Below are 21,139 nucleotides of genomic sequence, written 5' to 3'. Positions count from 1 at the left end.
TTGAACACAAGCGAATATATATTATATAAAAAATTATATTTTTCTTTCTGCTAAGTGATATTTCACTAATGTATAAAAAAAATATGATCGCATATCAGGGCGTATGCGTCTGCAACTAAGACATTTACATAATTTTTAATGATTATAAGAAAGGTTTTGTTATTCTATAAACACCATATATTTGTGAATATTACATATTCACAAATGGTGTTTATACAATGGGGCATACAACACATAATAATATGAGCGGTATAGTTAAATTTTTTTGGATTTATTTATTTTATTTAATTAATAAAAAGCAGAATTTTACTTCTCCACTTTCTTTGTCTTTGCTGAAGCCTGTTGTGCTTTCATCACTTTATAGACGATCTTCTGTTCCTCGATCAAGAACGCACGTACAATCCTGAAAATAACATTAGTGTAAGCTTTAAAGTATGAAATTTAATATAAAAGTATTAAATTAATTTGTTTCGTAATTAATAAACAACAAATTTCATTTTAGAAACATTAAATTGATAATTCTGGGAACATATTATCAATGCTCAACTATTTTTATTAAATGTGAGTATATAATAGTATGCATACCTTTCTTTTACACATTTGTGACAAAGAACACCTCCGTATACACGTTTAACAGTCTTCTTACGTCTGCACATACGTGAGCGTTCCATTGGCCTAGCAGGTTGAATACCCCTAAGCTTATCTTTACAATGTCCACATCTTGGAATCTTCTTAGGTTTCTTAAGATATTGATAGACTAACTTGCCACCTGGTGTACGTACACTATTTAACATTTCATGAATCAATTAATCTCAAAGTCATATATCAAGTATAATTAAGTAAATCTTATAAAAGAAATTTATTTTAATGTGACAGTTTGACATTTTCAAGAGTACAGGCCAATTGTTCATAATAATTAAAATACAATATTGATAAAAATAACCTCATTCATGTTTAATGATTATTTCCACTGTCTATTGCATGTGAAATTTATTATGCGGCTTGACTCGAACGACCAAAACATAACCTTAAAACTCTCTCAAGAATATTTTGCGATTAACACGAATCATTAAAGTCAAATTTCATTGCGGATGAAAACTAATGAGAAAGAGAATCTCGTTTAAAGATGATACTACTTGTAATGGCATACTTACACACGCCTTCTGTTGCTTTTTGTGTTGTACGACAAGCGTCGTCGATAGGTTAGTCGCTGCACCATCTTGCTTCTGCAACGAAAAAGTTATTTGTTAGCGAGAAAAATCAAACTATAACCTATCGCGACGCTTAATCACTTGTCGCAGATTCGCATCGAGATCATATTATATTAATGCATTTTACGATTGATACGCACAGCTTGGATATTAGAAAATTACAGAAAAGTATCACGAACCTTTTTCGGAGCCAAACGGAAAAGGAAACGATCGTGTGCCAAAGAGAATGTTCCGCGCACGCGCAGTGAAAAAGGCTGCGCGCAACAAGAAATAAGGAACGGAGAATGAAGAACAGGAAACAGGAACAGGGAATAAGGAACAGTTCAATATATAAAACATATGAAATATAATGAAATATATAACTTCTGAATTGCGCTCTAGTTCATTTTACAGATATAATGTTATATACATGCAAACACACTCACCGATACGATGCGCAACAATGGAACTCTATATCTGCTTACAGGTTGCAGGTTGCTCCGCCGATGCCCAAAGCCTCCCCGAGCCTCCTCCTCCTCCTCCTCCTCTTTTGTTCGTACTTTAGCGTCTTTTTGGCACTTACACAACACACGTTCGCGAAAATACGATCACGCGTTAAACGTACGCGACTCTATACGGCACTTCCGATTCTAATCGCGCGATACTTTGTGCGAAACTCCCGACATTCATACGTGACTTTATACGGCACTTGCGCTTTTAATCGTACGCATATTTTATGCACTTTCGTTTATTATATACGACGCATATTTGAGAGAACAGCACGCGACAATTATAATTATACGAAGCTAATACGATCCGCGACGCACGAAATTTACACGGAATGTCGCCGCAGTGATGCCAACTGTCTAATTAGAAATTATCAGTCTTTCGCGATTAATCGATCATTGAAAAGATCGATTAACATAGAGCGCTTTACTCGACGTAATAATAAAGGTGCCTTTTTATGCTGACGCTCGACGCTCATTTTTAGCGTCAAAAGACGTCGCGTGACCAAAATTGACAAATTGGTATCTTTATTTTTGGTCACGTGACGTCTTTTGACGCTAAAAATGAGCGTCGAGCGTCAGCATGAAAAGGCACCTTAAATCACTGCTTTGGACAATATTTTGATCGACCAATCAGAGTCGAGTACAGCGCTCTATGTAAATCGATCTTTTCAATGATCGATTAATCGCGAAAGATTGATACTTTCTAATTAAACAGTTGGCATCGCTGCGGCGACATTCCGCGTAAATTTCGTGCAACGCGCCGCGCAGATCTTTTATAATTGTTCTCTGAAATATGCGTCGCATATAATTAATTAACAAAAGCACATAAAATATGCGTACGATTGAAATGGAGAGTGCCGTATAAAAAATCACGTACGCGATTAATGTCGGGAGTTCCGCACAAAAAGTACGATCAACGCCGGGAGTGTCGTTGAACGTGCGATTATTTTATCTTGTTGATAAACGCGCGTGTATTGTCGTAATTAATCGTGTTTTCGCGAGCGTGTGTTATTGTGTAAATGTATAAAGATTCCATATATATAGAGTACGAATAAAAGAGGGAGGCCCGGAGAAGCATCGGGCAACGACGGAGAAACCTTGTTGTAAGTAGATTTTCTAACTGATTTTTTATTTATTATTTATTATTTGTAAAATTATAATAATTATTCGTTTATCTCCGCGATAACGATTCATTTTACATAAAAATGTATATAATGCCATGCATATTAGATAGTAATTTATTCGACGATATATATATATAATTTATATATAATTTACATAATTTATTCGATTAATCGCGATAATTATTTTTACAGGTGGCACCACCGCGAAGACTTCCCACTTCCCGCATATTTTATTATAACAGTTGGCATTACTGCGACTTGCCGCGTAAATTTCTTGCGTCGCGCCTCGCGGATCGTAGCTTCGTATAATTATAATTGTCGCGTGCTGTGTTCTTTCAAATATGCGTCGCGTATATATAATTAACAAAAGCGCATAAAATATGCGATTAAAATCGGGAGTGCCCAAGTATGAAAATAAGTTACGTACGATTAATGTCGGGAGTTCCGTACAAATAAGTATCGCGCGACTTAAAATTGGAAGTGCCGTATAGAGTCGCGTACGATTAACGTCGGGAGTGTCGTTCAAATTATCGTGCGATTATTTTACTTTGCTAATTAATGCGCGCGCGTGATCGTATTTTCGCGAGCGTGTGTTGTGTAAGTGCTAAAAAGATGCTAAAGTATACGAACAAAAGAGGAGGAAGAGGCTAAACTATCGGCGAAACTACCATGCGGTAAGCAGATTATAATTAAAAGATTATAATTAATTTATATAAATTTTAATATTATATAAATATATATAAATAAATTATATGAATATAATAAATAAATATATAATTATATACATATATATAATTTATATATAATTTATATAAATTTATTAAATTTTTATTAAAATAAAGTTGAAAATAATTTAATATATTTTACGATACGAATAAAAGTTTAATTGCGCATATTAACTTTATACATTGACTTTTTCAAGTATTAATTATTTTGAAAACTATTTTGTATATATATATAATTTGTATAATTTTTATGTTATAGATCAACGCTTTTAGAGCTCCGCTGTTGTGCATCGTATCGGTGAGTATTGCATGTATTGCATACGTATATAACATTATCTGTATATGTAGATTAATCATCAAAAATTAATTAGAGCGCAATTCAGAAGAGTTAAGAAATTATATATTTATAAATATATTAATTTTATATAAAAAAATTTAAGAAATTATATGTTAACTTCTTCATTAAAACAATGAATTACATAATTTCTTTAAAAAAAACTAAAAAATATATACCAATTAAATAAAAATATTAAAAATTCTCGTTTTTTTGGTTCATTTTCATGAATATGATAAAAACTTTTTGACGATTATTTCTGTGTTATATGTATATATATATATACATATATATATTAAAATATACAAATATGTAATTTAGTCTCAAATATAATTAATCAATTTTAAAATTCAATTCAAATGTCCCACATTTCTCGAGTTACACTTTTTTAAAATTCCTTTAGAATTTTGTTTATATTTTTATTAGATTATATATTTTTTGTCAAATTGTGAGAGCTTCAAACTTGCAAATTTCAATTTATGAGATATAAAGCATTATTAATTTTGCTGCAATTGATTTAGACCAATAGAAACAACAGAAATACTTGTATTATGATTAAAAATCAATACAGATATTGTATTATTTATATTGACTTATATTGTATTATGTTTTTTCTAAAATTTTATATATTTTATTCAACTATTAATAATAATTAATTAATAATTATATAAGATATTTTGATGTAATAAGACGAAAATGGACAAAAAATCAAATCTGTCCCAATTTTTACATCGTATAAGGTATATTATTTATTATATCTTATGTACATTCAACATCGTCTTGACAACACCATAGGAAAAATGTTTTAGACATGTTCCAAAATTTGTCGACAGTAACTCTTTGCTTGCTTTTTGTCTCGCATTTTCCTTTATACAATGAATCGAAGACACACGGAGGCGATTCGCTTAACCAATTTTTATGAAAACTCAGCTCGGCGAGTGTATATAAATTATTGTATGTGTATGTATGATAGTGCGATGCGTGTATGACTGTGTGCATGTGTACGTGGATATGGTATTATGTATGTATGTATGCATGTTTCTGTGAGTTATGTTTAATACATGGGACGGTACCTGTTTTTAATGTGCTTTGCTTTTTTTCGCAATTTTATCATTTTCGTTTTTTCGAAGCAGGTACTTTGACAGAGTTCGCTGTAAACAGACTTGTAGAAAATAAGGATAAAAAAAAAACAACGCGCTCGCGTAAATCATTTAATTAACACGCTTAACTAAATATAATATAATATAATAGCTGCATATACACAGATTCGATACGACGATCGTATATTTATCACTGTAGATGTAGCTCCGTTTCATCTTTTTTACACGACAGAGTTTTCTCGAGAATTCCCTAAGTAGGGAAAGAACGTGTCACTCTGCCTCGTCATCTCTCGTCGCTAAATAATAATAGATAATTTACGATATAATTATAAAACATTTTGCAATTTAGTCAGATCTCTAAACAATAAATAAGTTTCTTTTTTTTAATAAATAGTAATACAGTTGAATTAAAATCGATTAAAGATTAAGCAAAGCGCGAGGCGATTTTTCTTGTTAATTACTTATCTCGTTCTCGTTTCCTTTTTCTATCAAAAGATCGAAAAAAATGACGAATAAAAGAGCGGACGAAAATTCACCGCAATAAGGGTGCATATTGAAGCAATTTTGATTTCCCAGGCTTTTTCCTGCCGCTCTTTTCTATTCGATCTCGTTTCACACACTCTTTTTTAAATAAAGCTTTACGTGTATACGAGATAATCATAATATATATCAAAATATACGTGACATGTGAAGCACGATCGAAAGCTTTGAAAGTGTAACGTGTATTTTTTATGTAAAAAAAATAATTTAATCGATGTAAAGGTGGGAGAGACCCAAGATTATCGGTGGGAAATTGAACAAACAAAAAATTAGAGAAGTCGTACCACTCGGCGTCATTAATGTGTTCTCGTTTCCGGGTCAAATAATAGCTAAACACATCGGAAGCGGCTATCTTTAGACGAGAAGACATCAATGACCGAGTGTACACGAGATACTTTCGCTATCGATTGATACATCATACTCAGTTTCGCGTATTTTTTTTCTCTTGTGCCTACACGTGGCCGTGTGTGTGTGTATGTGTGTGATATTGATAGAGCTCTATGAAATCTAAATATCGATTTGTCGAAATAAACAACATCCTCAAAACTTCAGGTCGCACTCGCAGATTCGTCGCTAAAACACAGATAGTTACAGCTTGAAAATTCTTAAGAATCTCTTTCTCTCGTCCGTGAAGTCTCGACCGAATATTATTACAATCGCGACGCGAATTCGACTCGCGTACGACGTTTTCTCTTTTTTTTTCTTCCTCTCTTCTTCGGCCGGGACTCCGCGCGATTTCATCTTATGATTTATCGTACTTTTTTTTCGTTTAACCTTTAATACGAACATTTAGGAAGATAGCGCTATAATTAATATCATCTGAAATTTGTTAACATTCTCTATATAAAAATCTGCATTTGCGTGTATTCACTTATTGCTTCTTAATCGTCGCCATTTTCAGTAGCTTACTCTTTCTCTCTCGCCTGCCTTTTTCCTAAGGGAGAATTTGCTTTCGCCGCGCGATCTTCCGTTCTTCGCTTGTCCTTCTCTCTTTCGCGAAACGAACGCGGAAGCTAGCACGGCGAACAGAAAGACACCAGGACGTATCTCGGCATTTTTTTACCGCTCGTATGACCTCGGAGTCATTTACATTTCATTTACGAGGGAACGCTTGAAACATCGTTGGATCGCGCTTCGAGACAGAAGCGAAATCGGACGATTTTAATCGGACCGTTCGGCGCGCTTCGCAAATGTGACTTTCGTCTCATTGTGATTAAAAACAATATAGATAGAGAATTGAGGCTGGCTGCGAAAGCGCTACGTCGTTCGCTTTGTCGTTGTCCGCTTTGTATCTCTGATCGAGCGCGAAATCTCGCCTGTTGAAGCGCGCCTTCCGCTATTTTATTCACATCGTCGGCTATATATTACTAAACACGTTAAATTGTTAAATTAAAGAATTAAAAAAAAAAAAAAAGAATTTCTCCGCTTGCTCATTTGGAAGTCGTTTTTTAATCTCATGCGCAATATTTCCGTATGTGTCCAATAAGCAAAATGCGCGCAAATATGTCAGCAGAATGGAAACAAATTTAAACTAATTAACTGTATCCACGTTAGAAATCTGCCGGCAGAACTTGTTCATGGAACCTGACAGCAGATTGACAGTAGAAACCGAGCAGAATCTGCCAAATCCTGCTCGGTTTCTGCCATCAATCTGCTGTCACATTATGTCAACTGCTCTGTTACAGTTCTGCTAATAGTCTATCGACATAATTGAAATTAACAAACTCTGTATTAAATTTGTTGCCTTTCTGCTGACAAAATTGCATAGCGGACACTTAGCAAAATCTGTTCGAACAGACTTGACTAATTAGATGTATATTATATACATAATTCTTTCTGCCGCGCAATTGGTCTCTTTAAAGATAAATAGCCGATAACGTATGTATCCCGAATACGTATCGCGGCCCGAGAAGCAGTCTTTACGATTAGCGAATACGGACGAGATACGATGAAACAAGCCTCTGGTTCTCTTTCTTTCTTTTGTTTTCCAAGAAAAGGTAAAAAATTTCCTATTATGCGGATACATGTATATTGGAATGGACGTTGCTTTGCACGAGAAAACTTCTCGATCAAGCTATGAAAATGAAAAAATGAATCATTCGATGAAAAGATCGTCGGCGAATCTCGACTCTCTTTTATTGCGTGCACCGTCACTCGCATATACATATATGTATTTTGTCCGCACATCTCATACTGTTCACGCGCTTACGTTCATTTTTTTACATTCTTCTCTTTTTTTAGTTTTTCTCTTTCGTTATTCGCTAAGGAAGGATGATGAGAAACGGAGTCGCGCAGACTCGAGATCTCGGAGTAACGATAAGTTTGTGCACGCAAGTCCCTTTCTGCTCCGCAAGCTTTGCATTCCGAATAATGTTGATATGTTGACACATTGCTCGCTATAGTGGGACGCGTTTGAAACTTTTTTTTTCACTTTCTTACGTGTCGTGTTCTTTGTCTTCGGGAACGAGAACAGACATTTTTCTCGCGGTTAGGCGATTTCTCTTATCGATAGAAAGTCTCTCTTCGTTCGTCCTTTCTGGTCGACATGTCTCGCGTATTTATAGTACAATAGATATCTTTATACGTATATAGAATAATTTCTCGTGATCGCACGCTCGTGTATATACGAATATAGCGCGAAGGGCGGGCTGCAGATTCTCTCAATTTCACGCACACAATTTCACGTTCACGCATCCTCTCTCGTTTACGTCGTGTCTCGCGCTAAAATAACTCTTGCACACTCGCGTTGGCACATGTCCGCCTTGTTCGTTTTGTCGTTTCCTTATAATCGAAAGATATATCCCCACATAGGCCGCGTGACATATACGACATTCTTTATAGGTGACGTGAAGGCAAAAACCGCGTTAAAGTTTTATCGTCTCTCGTAAAATTATAGTTAATGAAGAGATGTCTCATGAAAAAAAAACACTCATTCGTGATTCGATCTTGTTCTCTCAATTGTGTGCATTGTCGAGGCGACGTACGATAGTGTAATGCATTCGCTACACTCGCTATACGAAATAATGAATCTTGGAAATTCTATTTACGGTCCGTTTTTTGGTAGTTCGTGATAAGGTTCTCTACTTTTCTAAATCGTTGCGTTATTTCTCTTTATCAGGCGCACATTACTATATCGGTTGTTACGTAAAGAGAGACGTAACTTTATAGTATACTTAGAAAAAGCGAGGCCCAGGAGCAGACGTGTTTAAACGACTTTTAGGCCGACATGTAGCTCGCCGTTCAATGCTTTATATCGCAGATATATATATATGTATATAATACGTACTAAAAAGAGCTGTCATTCAATACAGAATGTCACAAAATGTAAACGCGACGAACAAGAAATTCGGCTGTAAATCTCAATGAATCTTCGAAGTAAAAATATATACAACATATACAATTCAACGGTTTACACGGGTATTAAAGTAAAAGAGAAGAGTGTTCACATTAGTGATGAAAGATTTAACATGAGTTTTGTGGCAGTGATTACAGAGATAACTCTTGCATCTCCGTTGTCAGTCTGATCTTTAGGTACATCGATCACGAAAACAGTTTAAAAAAACGAAAGTCAAAATCGGCCCTCGTTATTCGTATAAGAAAGTCTTTCAGAGTAGTGCGTTATATTGATCCCGCCAAATGCTTTTTAGAGCGATTTTTTTACGTCCTGATCGATCTGGACGAGCTACGTGAGAATGACATTATTCGTTATCATAAATGATTCTTTTGATATTTTTAGATGTTAAGCGAAAGTTTCGTAGGTACGAGTTCGATAAGTCGTATGTGATTTAAATGTGAGATAACGAATGCGTGGTCCTCGTACTTTCTCTCGTTTTCCCTTCTGGTTTTGTTTCGAGGGGGGAGTTCTAAACGCGATGAATGAATCTTTTCATTAACGTGGAATGTCTGCAGTACGAGTACTTGGAATCTCTCGGCGAGACGGCGTTCGCGTGTTGCTTCGAAGGTGTTATTCGAGGAAGATTCACCTCGGTCAACCACACCGGACTACCTTACCGGATCTACTTGCGCGCGAAGAGATATTCTCTCGAGGACATTCTCGCTCTGACTAGGTAATCACGAGTCCTAGATGATACACGGTTCGTCGTCTCTCGCGGGTTCGTCTCACGGGAGATACCTCGGAGAAGAATGGAAATTCGTGAGATCCGTGGGATAATAAAGTTTCATAACGATCAATCGATTCCTACGTATGATCCCCTTCGCAGGATTTGAGTAACCCTAATATATCGCGGCTCTATTACACGAGGAAACCCTGCGAGGTGGCGGACATCTGCGCCCGTAACGCCGTCACGCTGTTCATAATCTTCTTCTGATGTCCCACGAGCGTTATACCGAGAGCCGTGAGCTCCTGGACGGTGACACGCGCCGCAGCCTCCAGCGTCGTCACGCCTGCCTGCTCGAAGCTCTCCGCGTATCGCGACATCTTGATGGAAGCCAGCCACTCGCTGACAGAAGTCAATTGCGTTAGGTCAACCGCGTCCGGCGCCAGCGGATTGGTGCCCCTGTCGACAACGACAAGTTAAAAAAATGTCTCTTTTTGATGCATAAATAATATACAGAATGGGAAGATTGTAAGGGGGTTCGCAAAATTTCAAGCTTCTTTGGATCGTATCCTCTTGCTATAAAAATACATTCACATTCGCACAATTTATATGTATATATTTTACGGATAGATCTGTTCACATTTGCTATTGACTACGTTGCAAGTTAATGGTAGAAGCTAAGAATGAAATAACGAAGATCATTATTGTTTGCTGTCTGTGAATCGTTCTCCACGTTTTATCATCGTTGGTGTATCTTCGCTATTTCGAGGGATATACAATATACTGTCCATGAACGCGATCTCGTTCTTTTATCGACAATATACTCTTAGTAGATCAAAGTTGAAACAGTTGTATTTTACTTCTATATAAATCATATTGTCGATATGTATTAACTTTTATCGATTGTAAAACGAGACCATGTTGCATCCTAGTTTTATATACTTGGGAAAAGATATGTACAAATGTTTGATATATACAGATTGTAAGAGATATTTTATGTACGAGATTATTGTCGTCATATTAATTATTGGGACGAAAAGACTAAATTAATTAAAACACTGAGCAATGAATCTACAGGTTTTAGAATATCTGTGAGAAATTCTAAGATTATTATTTAATTGGTGTAAAGTTTATTTCACAAGTTTTTTGAGAACATAGAGCGGGAGAACATAAAACGAGGCTTTCAACTTAAATAAAAAACTATTTAAATATGTATATATACACTTGGCTCATAAGCCGTTTCTTACGCATATTATTTCGATCTCGTGTAAATTATAAATTATACGAAAAATAAATATTACTAATGTTATTACGTATAATTCATATTAGGATTTCGTGTATCTTCTCTTATATACGAGATATTACACGCTAGAATATATTAATGCGGATACATTTTCTTTTTATCTCGATAATAGAAATTATAATAATAATAAAATTAAATAATAATAAGTATCGTAATAATAAAAATAATAGAGTAACAATTTGTATCTCAATATAATACAAATAATGATAATAATACACAAATACTGCGATAAAATTAACACATAAATAGTAATAATAATACAATGACGACACGATGACAATAATAAGAGCAGTAATAACGCTAATTACTAACATCGTCACAGTAGTATCGTTGATTAACGTGAATGTGTCATATGTAACGCGTTAGTGGTACATATAGTTTACAGTTGAGGTGTATATACACGTGAATGGATTACGGTGCGTATGAAAGCAAGCAGTGCAACGCAAACTAAGGTGGTTACTAAGCGCAGGGAAGTCTGCTGTCTACGTGGCGGCAATATTTCATTATCGCGTCAAAGAAGCAGAGCAGAACGTGAAAGCACAGTCAATGTAATCGAATCGTCGAAACGTTAAAGGATGAAGGAGCTTTGTGTTATTCAGGACACTGGACGGGGGGGAAAAAAAAAAAAAAACCCAGAAATGATTGCACTTTGTTCTTCTGCGCTTCTTTCTCCTCTCTCTCTTTCTCGTATCCGCAAAGAGGGAATTCGGTATATATGTGGGGGTGGGAGAAAATACCGCGCTTTTGATTTTTTCTTTTTCTTTACCTGTTTCTCAAACGCACGTTGGAAGATGCCGACGAGGCGGATGGGGGCGGGGTTGGAGCACCCCTTTCCCTGATTCTGACAATTGTTAGCATTTGTTAGTGCGATGGAGATCATACCGAATGTGTGTTACTATCTGCAGGCTATAGTTTCACCTATCTGGCTTTGACTCTCGAGTTTGATTTCTTCCCTAAACGTTCGCGCATGTGTGTGTTGTGTTGATGCGAATATCTCTTCACCTTTCGTAAGCAGCTTTGAGTAATTTATGTTTTGAGTAACTAAAGGAACAGTTTATACTCGAACCTAAAAATAATTTTAAAAAATAAATAAATAAATAAAATTCTGCGTGGTCAGTATTAAATAAAACATGAAGGAATTTGAACGAATCATCTTTGTTATCGGATAAATGCTCACCTCCGGATTTTTGATAAATCTTCACAAACTTGCTAGAAACTTTCAATTTATAGCATAAAATTTGTAGAAAGTATAAAGAGAAGAAATGATTTAAAATGCGAATCTCTTGCAATCGATAAACTAATGTATATAAATCGGTCGTCTGTTTTAGAATGGCGTGTCGTGACACTTTGCGGAAATATTTTAAAATTTAATATTACGATTATATATATGGTCGATTTATTGATGCGGAAATATGACATCGATACCGTGCACGATTGATTATATCGCGTCTTTTTATTTTTATATAACACACATTACGTATAAAAATACTATTCTAATATGGTCAACCGGTTGCACGCGCGCGTATTGTACATATGCTGATAAGTCTTTGCGGCTCTTGCTAAGATAAAATTGATGGCTTTAATAAATTATTATTATTATTATACGATATTATTATACGAAATTATTATTATACTTATATCAATTTTATGTAAATGATATACAGGGTGTCAGAGAAACTATGACTGTTCTTTTTATTACTAGTCTTTTTTTGAGAAATTTGCAAATAATTTTTGTCGTATCAAAAGTTTCACGTCTTATCCAATCAAAATTGATCAAAAAATTGTCAAATAAAAGAGAAGAATAATATCAGTTCCGGGACACCCTCAAAAAATGTGTATACGTGTATACATATATACTTTCTTCGTCCTTTTTTTACGTATATTCATAAAATTGTTATAATTACTATAATGTAGAAACATTTGAAAGACTAATTGCTTTCATGTACGTACACCACATTAAATCGTTTTTTTATTCTCTAAGCTTTGAATCGCGTATATGTATTGCTATTCGATGGCTGAATTTATCTTCTATAAAATTTGGAAATTCTTAAACGTTCAATTTATATATATATATCTCGTTTCAATTTATATATATATATATATATATATATATATATGTGTGTGTATATATATATAAATTGATAATATATACTCTAACTTTTTATACGATAAAATTTATTGCTCCGTTATGCAACATAGAAATTCTCTATATTCTCTAATGTACATATTTACGCTATCTCTATTTTCGCGTTTGTCGATAATTTGCAATATAAACATTATATATAAGATATTTTTTTACGGCGGTACTACTCTTGTACATACAGTCTATAGCACTCCGATAATGTTCCTATCGACGCTGCGCGTATCTATATGTATATTTGTTACATCTACTATTCCGTCTAACAACTTGGATTACACGCTTCTACTATTTCGCTGGAAGAGCGCCTACAATTTCCCTACGACTAGCGCGATCGTGAGAAGTAAAATGTAAAATAATAGCGATATAGAATATATGCAGTCTTTTGAGATTCAACGTCTGGCGTTCCAATGCCGAGCATTAGTTCCGACGGTTTAGAAAGACGGGCGGAGAAACGATGCTCTTTTCCTCGTTCTAATCTTTTACAAAAGGGGATCCCCTCTCTCAATTAAAATGGGAGAACGGGACCCAATTGGGATAGGTGAGCGGTGATTGTTGGTGTGGCAGTGCGTGTGTCGCTGCGTGTGTGTGATAGTGTAAGCTACGGCCGGCTCCTGGTGGCATTACTGGAACGGCAATCGCTGACTGGGCTTGTTGATGGGCCTGATGGCCGACTATGTCTACGAACGGGCCCGCCGTGCTCGCGGCTGGGCCTGGTGGCATCGCAGCCGCCACCGCAGCCTGGACGGCAGCCGTATGGCTTGTGACATAGTACGGATTGTGTGCAGGCGGCCTCACGCTGTAGTTGGTTGTCGTGGTCGTGGACGATAGTTGTCGCAGTTGCGTTGCAGTAGTTCGCGTAGTCAGGTACCAAAGGACACCACAAAACCAAAAGCACAAAGAATTAGCCCAGGGAAAAAGAGGCGGTTCGGAAGGAACAGGAGAAGAGAAACCAACGAGATTTTCCAAATGCGAATACTGCAACCTCGTTGGCATAGAAATAAACAAGTTACTTCGCGATATATAAATTATTTCGTCCATGCCAACGGGATATACTCGGATCTATTCTCGAACTAACGCGAAATAATAAATTATATTATTACGAAATTTGCAATAATAAACAGAAATTGTCTCGCGAATATTATTACTTTTTTAATTTACTCTCAATCGCAGCAAAATTTAATTTTATCGAGCCCTGTCAAAGAAAAAAGAGCAATGCAAAGTACATAGAATTAGCTCTTATTACATATTACAGCTGCATCTTGTGAGGAATAGCTATGTAAAATGCGAACTATATAGACTCAAGAAGTGTAGAAACGATAAGCGGCAAAAGCGATTGTAAAAGCTCTGCTGAAAATCATCGCGATCTCGAATGTCACCAAAACCGCGGTAAAAATATTCTACGCAACTAAGACGTAGACTTTCGTCCATAAATTAATTTTCCCGCAGAAAAGAACTTTCTCGGACAAGCAGCGTGCTTTTTTAAAGTATGCAAATGTAACTCTTCAATATTAGCATATCGAAATTTTTCGAAACAACGAGACATCGTACGGGAAGTGTGTGCTATTGCGAGAAACAAGAGAGATTCGAATTCTTCGTAGCGAATCTAATGATCACCTTGTCCTCTCTTGAATGTTAGAAAATAAATATCAAAGAGCGTAGATGCAATAGAAATAAATTTTGACGATTATTATCTAGAGGGATTATTGCACCAAGAGAACATTAAAAAATTAAAAAAATTAAAATTAAAAAAAAGAAACAGAAAAAGCACGAGAACAAAAGCAATAATACGAATAATAACAGTCCAGTATGTATATGCTCGTTTCCAGTAATGCCAATCAGGTCGAGGTATCACGACGACGCGAGCATGAGTATGCACACATCTCTTTTTTTTTTACCGCATACACATATACGGGCACATAATATATGTGTATAAGACTGTGTGCTTGTGCGGAACATCATACATCAATGAGCCATAATGCCAAAGCCCATTGTAAGTAGCGTGAAACGGATATAGCACGACGTCTGTGCGTGAGCGTTTCGGCGAATGAATGAAAATAAGTATTAGCTGTCGAGAGAAATTAATTTATGGACACGATATATATATATATGTAATTCACATAGCATGCGGCGTGATTCTCATTAAGATATTAATGAACGAACGACTCAACAAGATGTAAAAAAAACAAAAGAGAGAGAAAGAATGGCGATGATGCCAATAAAAACTATTTGCGAACGTGCGCTCGAAGCACTTAAATAAACTTTATTCGTTATGTGCCGATTATATTTTATGCGTTCCGTCGTATACGTTTTGATTTACGTTAAATGATGATGATCGCATTGTCCGCTAGACAGTTGATTCGCGATATGGATTCCCTAACGTCGTCTTTACGATTAATATATTCTAGGGGTATTGTTTCGTAATCTCATCGCGTATCAGCATTTGGCGATCGCTACTCGTGGATCAAACAATGACAAGTGGGCGCACCTTACCTGTTCTGAGCAATTTTTCTCAGCGTGTCCGGGCTTCGTATGAGCTTGTCCAAAGTCTGCGTGAGATTGGCAAAGGTCGGTCGATGAGTGCGCTCCTTCTGCCAGCAATCGAGCATCAGCTGATAGATAGCCTCCGGACAATCCATCGGCGCTGGAAGCCTGTAGCCCTTCTCGATTGACTTTATCACATCTTGATTCGACCAGTTCCAGTACGGCCTCTCGCCGTACGACATTACCTCCCAGCATACGATGCCCATGCTCCAAACGTCGGAGGCGCTGGTGAATTTACGGAACGCTATCGCCTCCGGTGCCGTCCACCGTACCGGAATTTTACCGCCCTGAGTATAAAAAAGATCGAGAATAAATGGAGAAATTGTAGTGATGAATATGTTGATAGATGTTGACGCAAAATTTTGATTTCGCAATTCGAATCTATCGCTCACCCTGGTCGTGTAAGCTCCCTCCGTGGCGCTCTCGATCTCTCTACTGAGTCCAAAATCGGCGATCTTGCAAACCAGAGCGGCGTTGACTAACACGTTTCTCGCGGCGAGATCGCGATGCACGTAGTTCATCTCCGCGAGATACTGCATACCGCTGGCGATGCCGCGCAGCATACCCACCAATTGAAGCACTTGGAACTTGCCGTCGTTCGCGCGCAAGAAAGTGTCCAGGCTGCCGTTCTCCATAAATTCTGTGATGATCATCACCGGATTGCTCTTCGTCACCACGCCTTGCAAGAATATCACGTTGGGATGCTCGAACTGGCCCATTATCGACGCCTCTGTCAGGAAATCGTTACGCGCCTTGTCCGCAGAGCCCGGCTTCAGGGTTTTTATGGCCACGTCTATTTCCGTCCGTCCGTCAGGAGGCAGTTTCAACTTCCCTCGACAGACGTCGCCGAATTCTCCGCCACCTGTAATAGAAAAAAAATGTCAAGATACAATCGAGTTTTAAAACTATCTTAAATCTTGCATCAATCGCAATATGCTGATAAAAAGCTCGTGTAATAATGATGTATAGGAATATATAGAATCGCGTACCTATGATTGCCTCTATCGTAATGTATCCGGCATCGATCTCTCGGGCGAATTCTCGTACAGCCTGATTCGGATCCTCGTAAGTGTGAGGATCCACGTAACTCCTCGCACCTGCACCGCCTGCGCCGCCTGCGCTTGCCGCGGTGACCCCCACTGCAGGTGTGAATAGCGGCGTGGTCACTGCAACGTCACGAAAACAGAGTTCATTATATTAACACGAGGGCCGGTGGTGCGAAATTTCGACAGAAAACTTTAGACCGCGCATTTCAACATTCGCTCTATATCGCGCTCGGCCAACCGTGTCAAATATCGTGTCAAAAAAGTAACACTCACACATTCTCCCTCGTCAACGAGTTCGAAATTTCCAAAAAACAAGACACAATCAAGAAAGCCAAACGCAGGTGGATTCTAATAAGATATATATTCTCCTCTTTCAATCCCACTTTACTCGATCAATAATAAGAGTCATCTTTTTACTTGTATTTTTTCGTGTTTATCTATTTTAAAATCTGGTCTGTTTAAATGTCGAACGGCGGTGTCTATGTACGCTAGAAAAAAAAATCTCGCACGTAGCCAATCCGCATGCACAAAATGTACAATTCTCGCACATGCCTGTATGCCAAATTATTTTCAATTTATTGTGATACATCCGCAAAGTCTAGCGATCAACATTGCTCGTCCTGGATACTTTTCAGACGATTCAAAAATAATTTCTTTTTCTCTCCCAATCTTTTTTTATTCAAACCAATTTAGCCTTTCCTTGAATCGTCTCAAAACATCCAAGTATATTTTGCGTTTTTCGATGCAAGAACAAGAGCGATCGCAAAGCAGATCACCCTAGAAGAGTAAAAAAAATGTAAAACAAAAAACTGGATGCAAGAACATGATGCAATTGCGTGCAAAACACGACGGGGTCGCGGCATGCTTTTATTACTTCCGTACTTTTCATCCATATCGCATATCCAGGACAGTGAAGAAAGAATAGAATAGAGTATATAGCGTAACTATAAAGCGAAACTATAATAAACGTGGACAACTCGGAGTGTGTGCGAATGTCTGTGCGTTCAGTTATGTCTTTAATATGTCATACGGATGTGTTCCCGCGAGTTTTGCGGTCGCACAAGAGTTTTGGCTTGGAAATCGCTTTGGGAAACAAAGGACTTACGCGAGGACTTGCTCTTGTTGTTGGTATGGGTTGTCACAATCGGTGAACTGTCCATTTTGCAGTGCACTGTGAACAACACAACAACCAACACACTAATTGACAAACAGAAAAACAAAAAAGCGGCGGGTGTTCTCATAAATGAATACTTTTTTGTTCTTTTTTTTAATAACATAAAGCGAGAAATGGATCAGAGAAGAATCTCTATTTTTTTCGATCACGCGAACAAAGAGAATTGAATACGTAATTGAATTCAAGTGTGAAAACAATTATTTCTGGTATTAAATAATCGACGTTCTATTTAAAAAAAAAAAAACCTTTCGCAATTCCTAGTTTAATTTTTTCTTGTCTCTTACGTTCGTCAGTTATGTCCTTAATTTGTTTTATGAATTAAATATATTCAGAGATATAAAAGGCATATGCGATAACATGTACTAATAAACAATACGCATGCAATATTGACAAAGAATGCGATACAACATACATACGCAAGCACAATGCACGCTGAGCACGCACAATGTGTATTTAAGAAAATTAGGTATCGTGCAAAATTGTTATGTGTGTGCGTGTGTACACGTGTATTTGTTTGCATGTGTGTGCGTGCGTGCGTGTGTGTATGTGCAAAAGCGTAAAAGTGTGAAAGTGTAATGCATGTAGGGGTTGCAAAAATAATCTACACAAAATTGAGTTCCTAGAAACAAAAACTTGAGGTGTTTGGAGAAGACTTACTGTAGGTCACAACTAGTCCTGTAGTAGCAGGCGATTGTGTACATTGTTTCATTGGGTTTTTTCATGGATTTTTCATGGAGGCAGGTTCGATAGATTAGGGGAATCGCACATGAAAAGAAAGAATTGAAAGAATTTGGTTAGAATAATCGCATTCGGGCCGCGGGCCAGATCAGTGGGAGTTTTGATACGAAAGCGATCGTTTCTCTTTATGTCCCATGTTGGATGGACGTATTTCAGAGCCCCCGACTGCTTTCTCTTTGCACATTTTTTTTCTTTTTTCTACAGTGTTAACGTTTAGCTATCTCTCTTTCTCTCACTCTCATTCGTAAAAAAATCTCTACTGAGGGATGTTTAATTGTATTATCGTGAGTCTGTTTGCATACGGGGTATAGTTTCGACACTTGCTGGATCTAAGAAAGGGGGCGGGGCAGTGATTTCAATAAATATATATATATATATTAGTCACAAGACACGAGGGCGCAATGAAACAACTATAAAAATGACAGGGGGTAGAGCAGCGATAATAAATCTTTAAAGAGGAAAAGAAACTTTGAGCAACGTACCTTCGCCGTTTCGGTACTCCAGAGTATCGCAGTCACTAGGCTGTTTCTTGTTGCACTCGTCCGAGGCCCTGCTGCAACGAAATCGCATGAATGGCATGAATTTGCTGTAATAAAATTGAGCAAAATAATTGAAAAAAAAGTATCTTTTCGCGCATTAATACGCAATGGTTTGATAATTCGCAAATATCTTTTTCTTAATTATAAAATGGAAAATTAGAGATTTTTTCTTCAAGTATTGAAAATGATTCAATTACCTTCTAAGAATCAAAACGGTCATGATGATAATAATCACAAGAAGCACGACGACAGCGACGATCGCCCCTGCGATTATCCTAACTTGCATGTTGTCGTCCTCGCCGACGTAGTCTGTGCGTAGAATACTCGCATTAGAAATATACATGAAGGAAGTTGCGAAACGCGAATCTGAATGCCGTTCACGCGCGCTTACCTAAACCCATGGCGTGGGGTGTCTTCTTAAATATCACCGGCGTATACTCGCCCCAGCCGCGGGTGGTCTTGGCGCGAACTTGTATCGCGTAATCCGTGGAAGGCTTTAGGCCTTTGAACGTGGCGGACAGCTCAGACGACGTTTGAATGACGGTTGCATTAGTGGCGTCGTCATAGCGCGGGTAACACCTCACTGGTATCAGATATCGAGAACGATTATTAATCCCGCCGGCGCGCGATCGAGTGACAATTTAGAATTGATATCGCCGCGCGCTGCTGGCAGAGCTTTGTATCGCAGCGGGACTTTAGCTTTACCTTCGTATCGTTCGACGAGATCGCTGTCCCCGTTGACTTCGATGACCGGCGCGTCCCAGCTGATGCTGAGCTCCGAGCTCTTGACACTCGTGATCCTGACGTTGCTCACTAGACTCGGCACAGTGGCTTCCGTTGTAACAGTAATGTCGACGTATTCCTTCTTTTGCGTCAACAACGATACGCCATTCTGGGCGAACACTTGGAAGCGATAGGTAGTCACCGCGTTTAGACCGGTTATCGTGATTTTTGTGTCGTTAAAGGTTTCCTATTGCAAAATCAAAGCAATTCCGCGTCAAGTTTTTGATCGAAGAATAATTGAATTATCTAAACTACGCAATCTGTATTACATATAAGTGAATACACACATGGTTTTGAAGGAAACTCACAGTATTGGGAATGTATTTAACGTCTGTGCTGCAAGCATCGCAGACCACTTTATAAGTCGTGTCGGACCTGCCACCCTGTATATGCGGCGCGTTCCAGGAAAGGATCACCGTGGACTGATCGACAAAGTTGACGGTCAGGTTTTGCGGTGCCGAAGGTGGTTCTGCAAAAAGAATATATTCCTCAAGATTTTCGTCCTCCCCCAAATTCTCTCCATCTCCTATATTTACGCGCAATTTTTAAATTAAAGTAACAAGCAAGTCACGCATATTATATCGAATAATTAACAATGCAATTATAAAGTGCGAAATTTAAATATATTAACGACGAATATTTCGGAGAGAATCTTTTTTCGAATGCTTTTAAAAATTTATAGATTTGGAGATTTAGACGATTATATTTAAACCTTGACAAAAAAGACATTCTATATAAAATTAAAGTGATACTTACGCGTACAAGGCATATTCTTAGGATCCTTTTCCGCTCGATAGTAGCCCGGGTCGCAACGACACTCCGTAAAGCCGTAATCGGAGGCTTTGCTGTGCTCCGGACATGGTTCACAGGTGTGGGAGCCCGCCTCGTGCTTGAACTTGCCTATTGGGCACAGCTTACACTGCTGTTTCTCCACGTCAGCTTGATAGCCGGGTTTGCAGTGACATCCACCCGTCGGTAGATACCATTTGCCGTCTCCCTTGCAGAGGAAAGTCGGCTGGGCGATTTTGACGGCGTTCTCGACGCAAATGCCGAGCGTTTGTTCAATGAGCGCGACTTCGCGACCGGTCGGCGTGGACGGGAAACGAGCAAAGTTCACCGAGATCTCAGGACAATTGATGTAGTACACCTTGATGGCCAGGATCGATATGCAGGCACCCTGATCGCGAAAAGCGAAGTAGACGCCCTTCTTCGTCACCGGAATCGACTTTACCTCTGTGTTTATCACCACTTCGGCGTTCGTATTGAACCTACCCTCGCCCGCGGCTATGCGACCT

The 21,139-nt window shown here is 37.8% G+C and overlaps 2 protein-coding genes across 23 annotated transcripts in view; both read right to left on the bottom strand.

Annotated features, from left to right (window-relative positions):
* Positions 1–255: 255 nt before the first annotated feature.
* Positions 256–1,494, bottom strand: LOC145933900 (large ribosomal subunit protein eL34). 2 transcript variants are annotated; one of them, XM_083033932.1, is made up of 4 exons: positions 1,391–1,494; positions 1,155–1,226; positions 586–783; positions 256–403 (listed from the first exon to the last, which is right to left on the bottom strand). In XM_083033932.1, the coding sequence occupies exons 2-4, from the start codon at positions 1,217–1,219 to the stop codon at positions 307–309; spliced, it is 360 nt and encodes a 119-aa protein (XP_082890058.1). In that variant the 5' UTR covers positions 1,220–1,226; positions 1,391–1,494; the 3' UTR covers positions 256–306. The 2 variants fall into 2 exon arrangements, with proteins under 2 accessions (XP_082890058.1, XP_082890059.1); XM_083033933.1 differs by lacking the exon at positions 1,391–1,494 and adding an exon at positions 1,352–1,375.
* A 3,124-nt stretch (positions 1,495–4,618) lies between these two features.
* Eph (Eph receptor tyrosine kinase) overlaps positions 4,619–21,139 on the bottom strand; it is a 92,605-nt gene continuing 76,084 nt past the window's right edge. The window contains exons 5-16 of one of the 21 annotated variants that reach the window (XM_083035157.1): positions 20,601–21,137; positions 20,153–20,313; positions 19,767–20,031; positions 19,453–19,644; positions 19,259–19,370; positions 19,005–19,108; positions 18,442–18,459; positions 17,716–17,781; positions 16,554–16,730; positions 15,957–16,426; positions 15,514–15,851; positions 4,619–10,039 (exon numbers count right to left, since the gene is read on the bottom strand). In XM_083035157.1, coding sequence (XP_082891283.1) covers positions 9,775–10,039; positions 15,514–15,851; positions 15,957–16,426; positions 16,554–16,730; positions 17,716–17,781; positions 18,442–18,459; positions 19,005–19,108; positions 19,259–19,370; positions 19,453–19,644; positions 19,767–20,031; positions 20,153–20,313; positions 20,601–21,137 — 2,705 coding nt within the window. In that variant the 3' untranslated portion in view covers positions 4,619–9,774. The other 20 variants (XM_083035176.1, XM_083035154.1, XM_083035156.1 and 17 more) reach the window with 20 other exon arrangements.

This window comes from Prenolepis imparis, unplaced genomic scaffold (assembly GCF_030444845.1).
Source record: "Prenolepis imparis isolate NDT839.2.m4 unplaced genomic scaffold, iyPreImpa1.0 SCAF_3, whole genome shotgun sequence".
Lineage (NCBI taxonomy): Eukaryota > Metazoa > Arthropoda > Insecta > Hymenoptera > Formicidae > Prenolepis > Prenolepis imparis.
The sequence above is the reverse complement of the archived record's forward strand: the minus strand, read 5'-3'. Positions and strand labels throughout refer to the sequence as shown.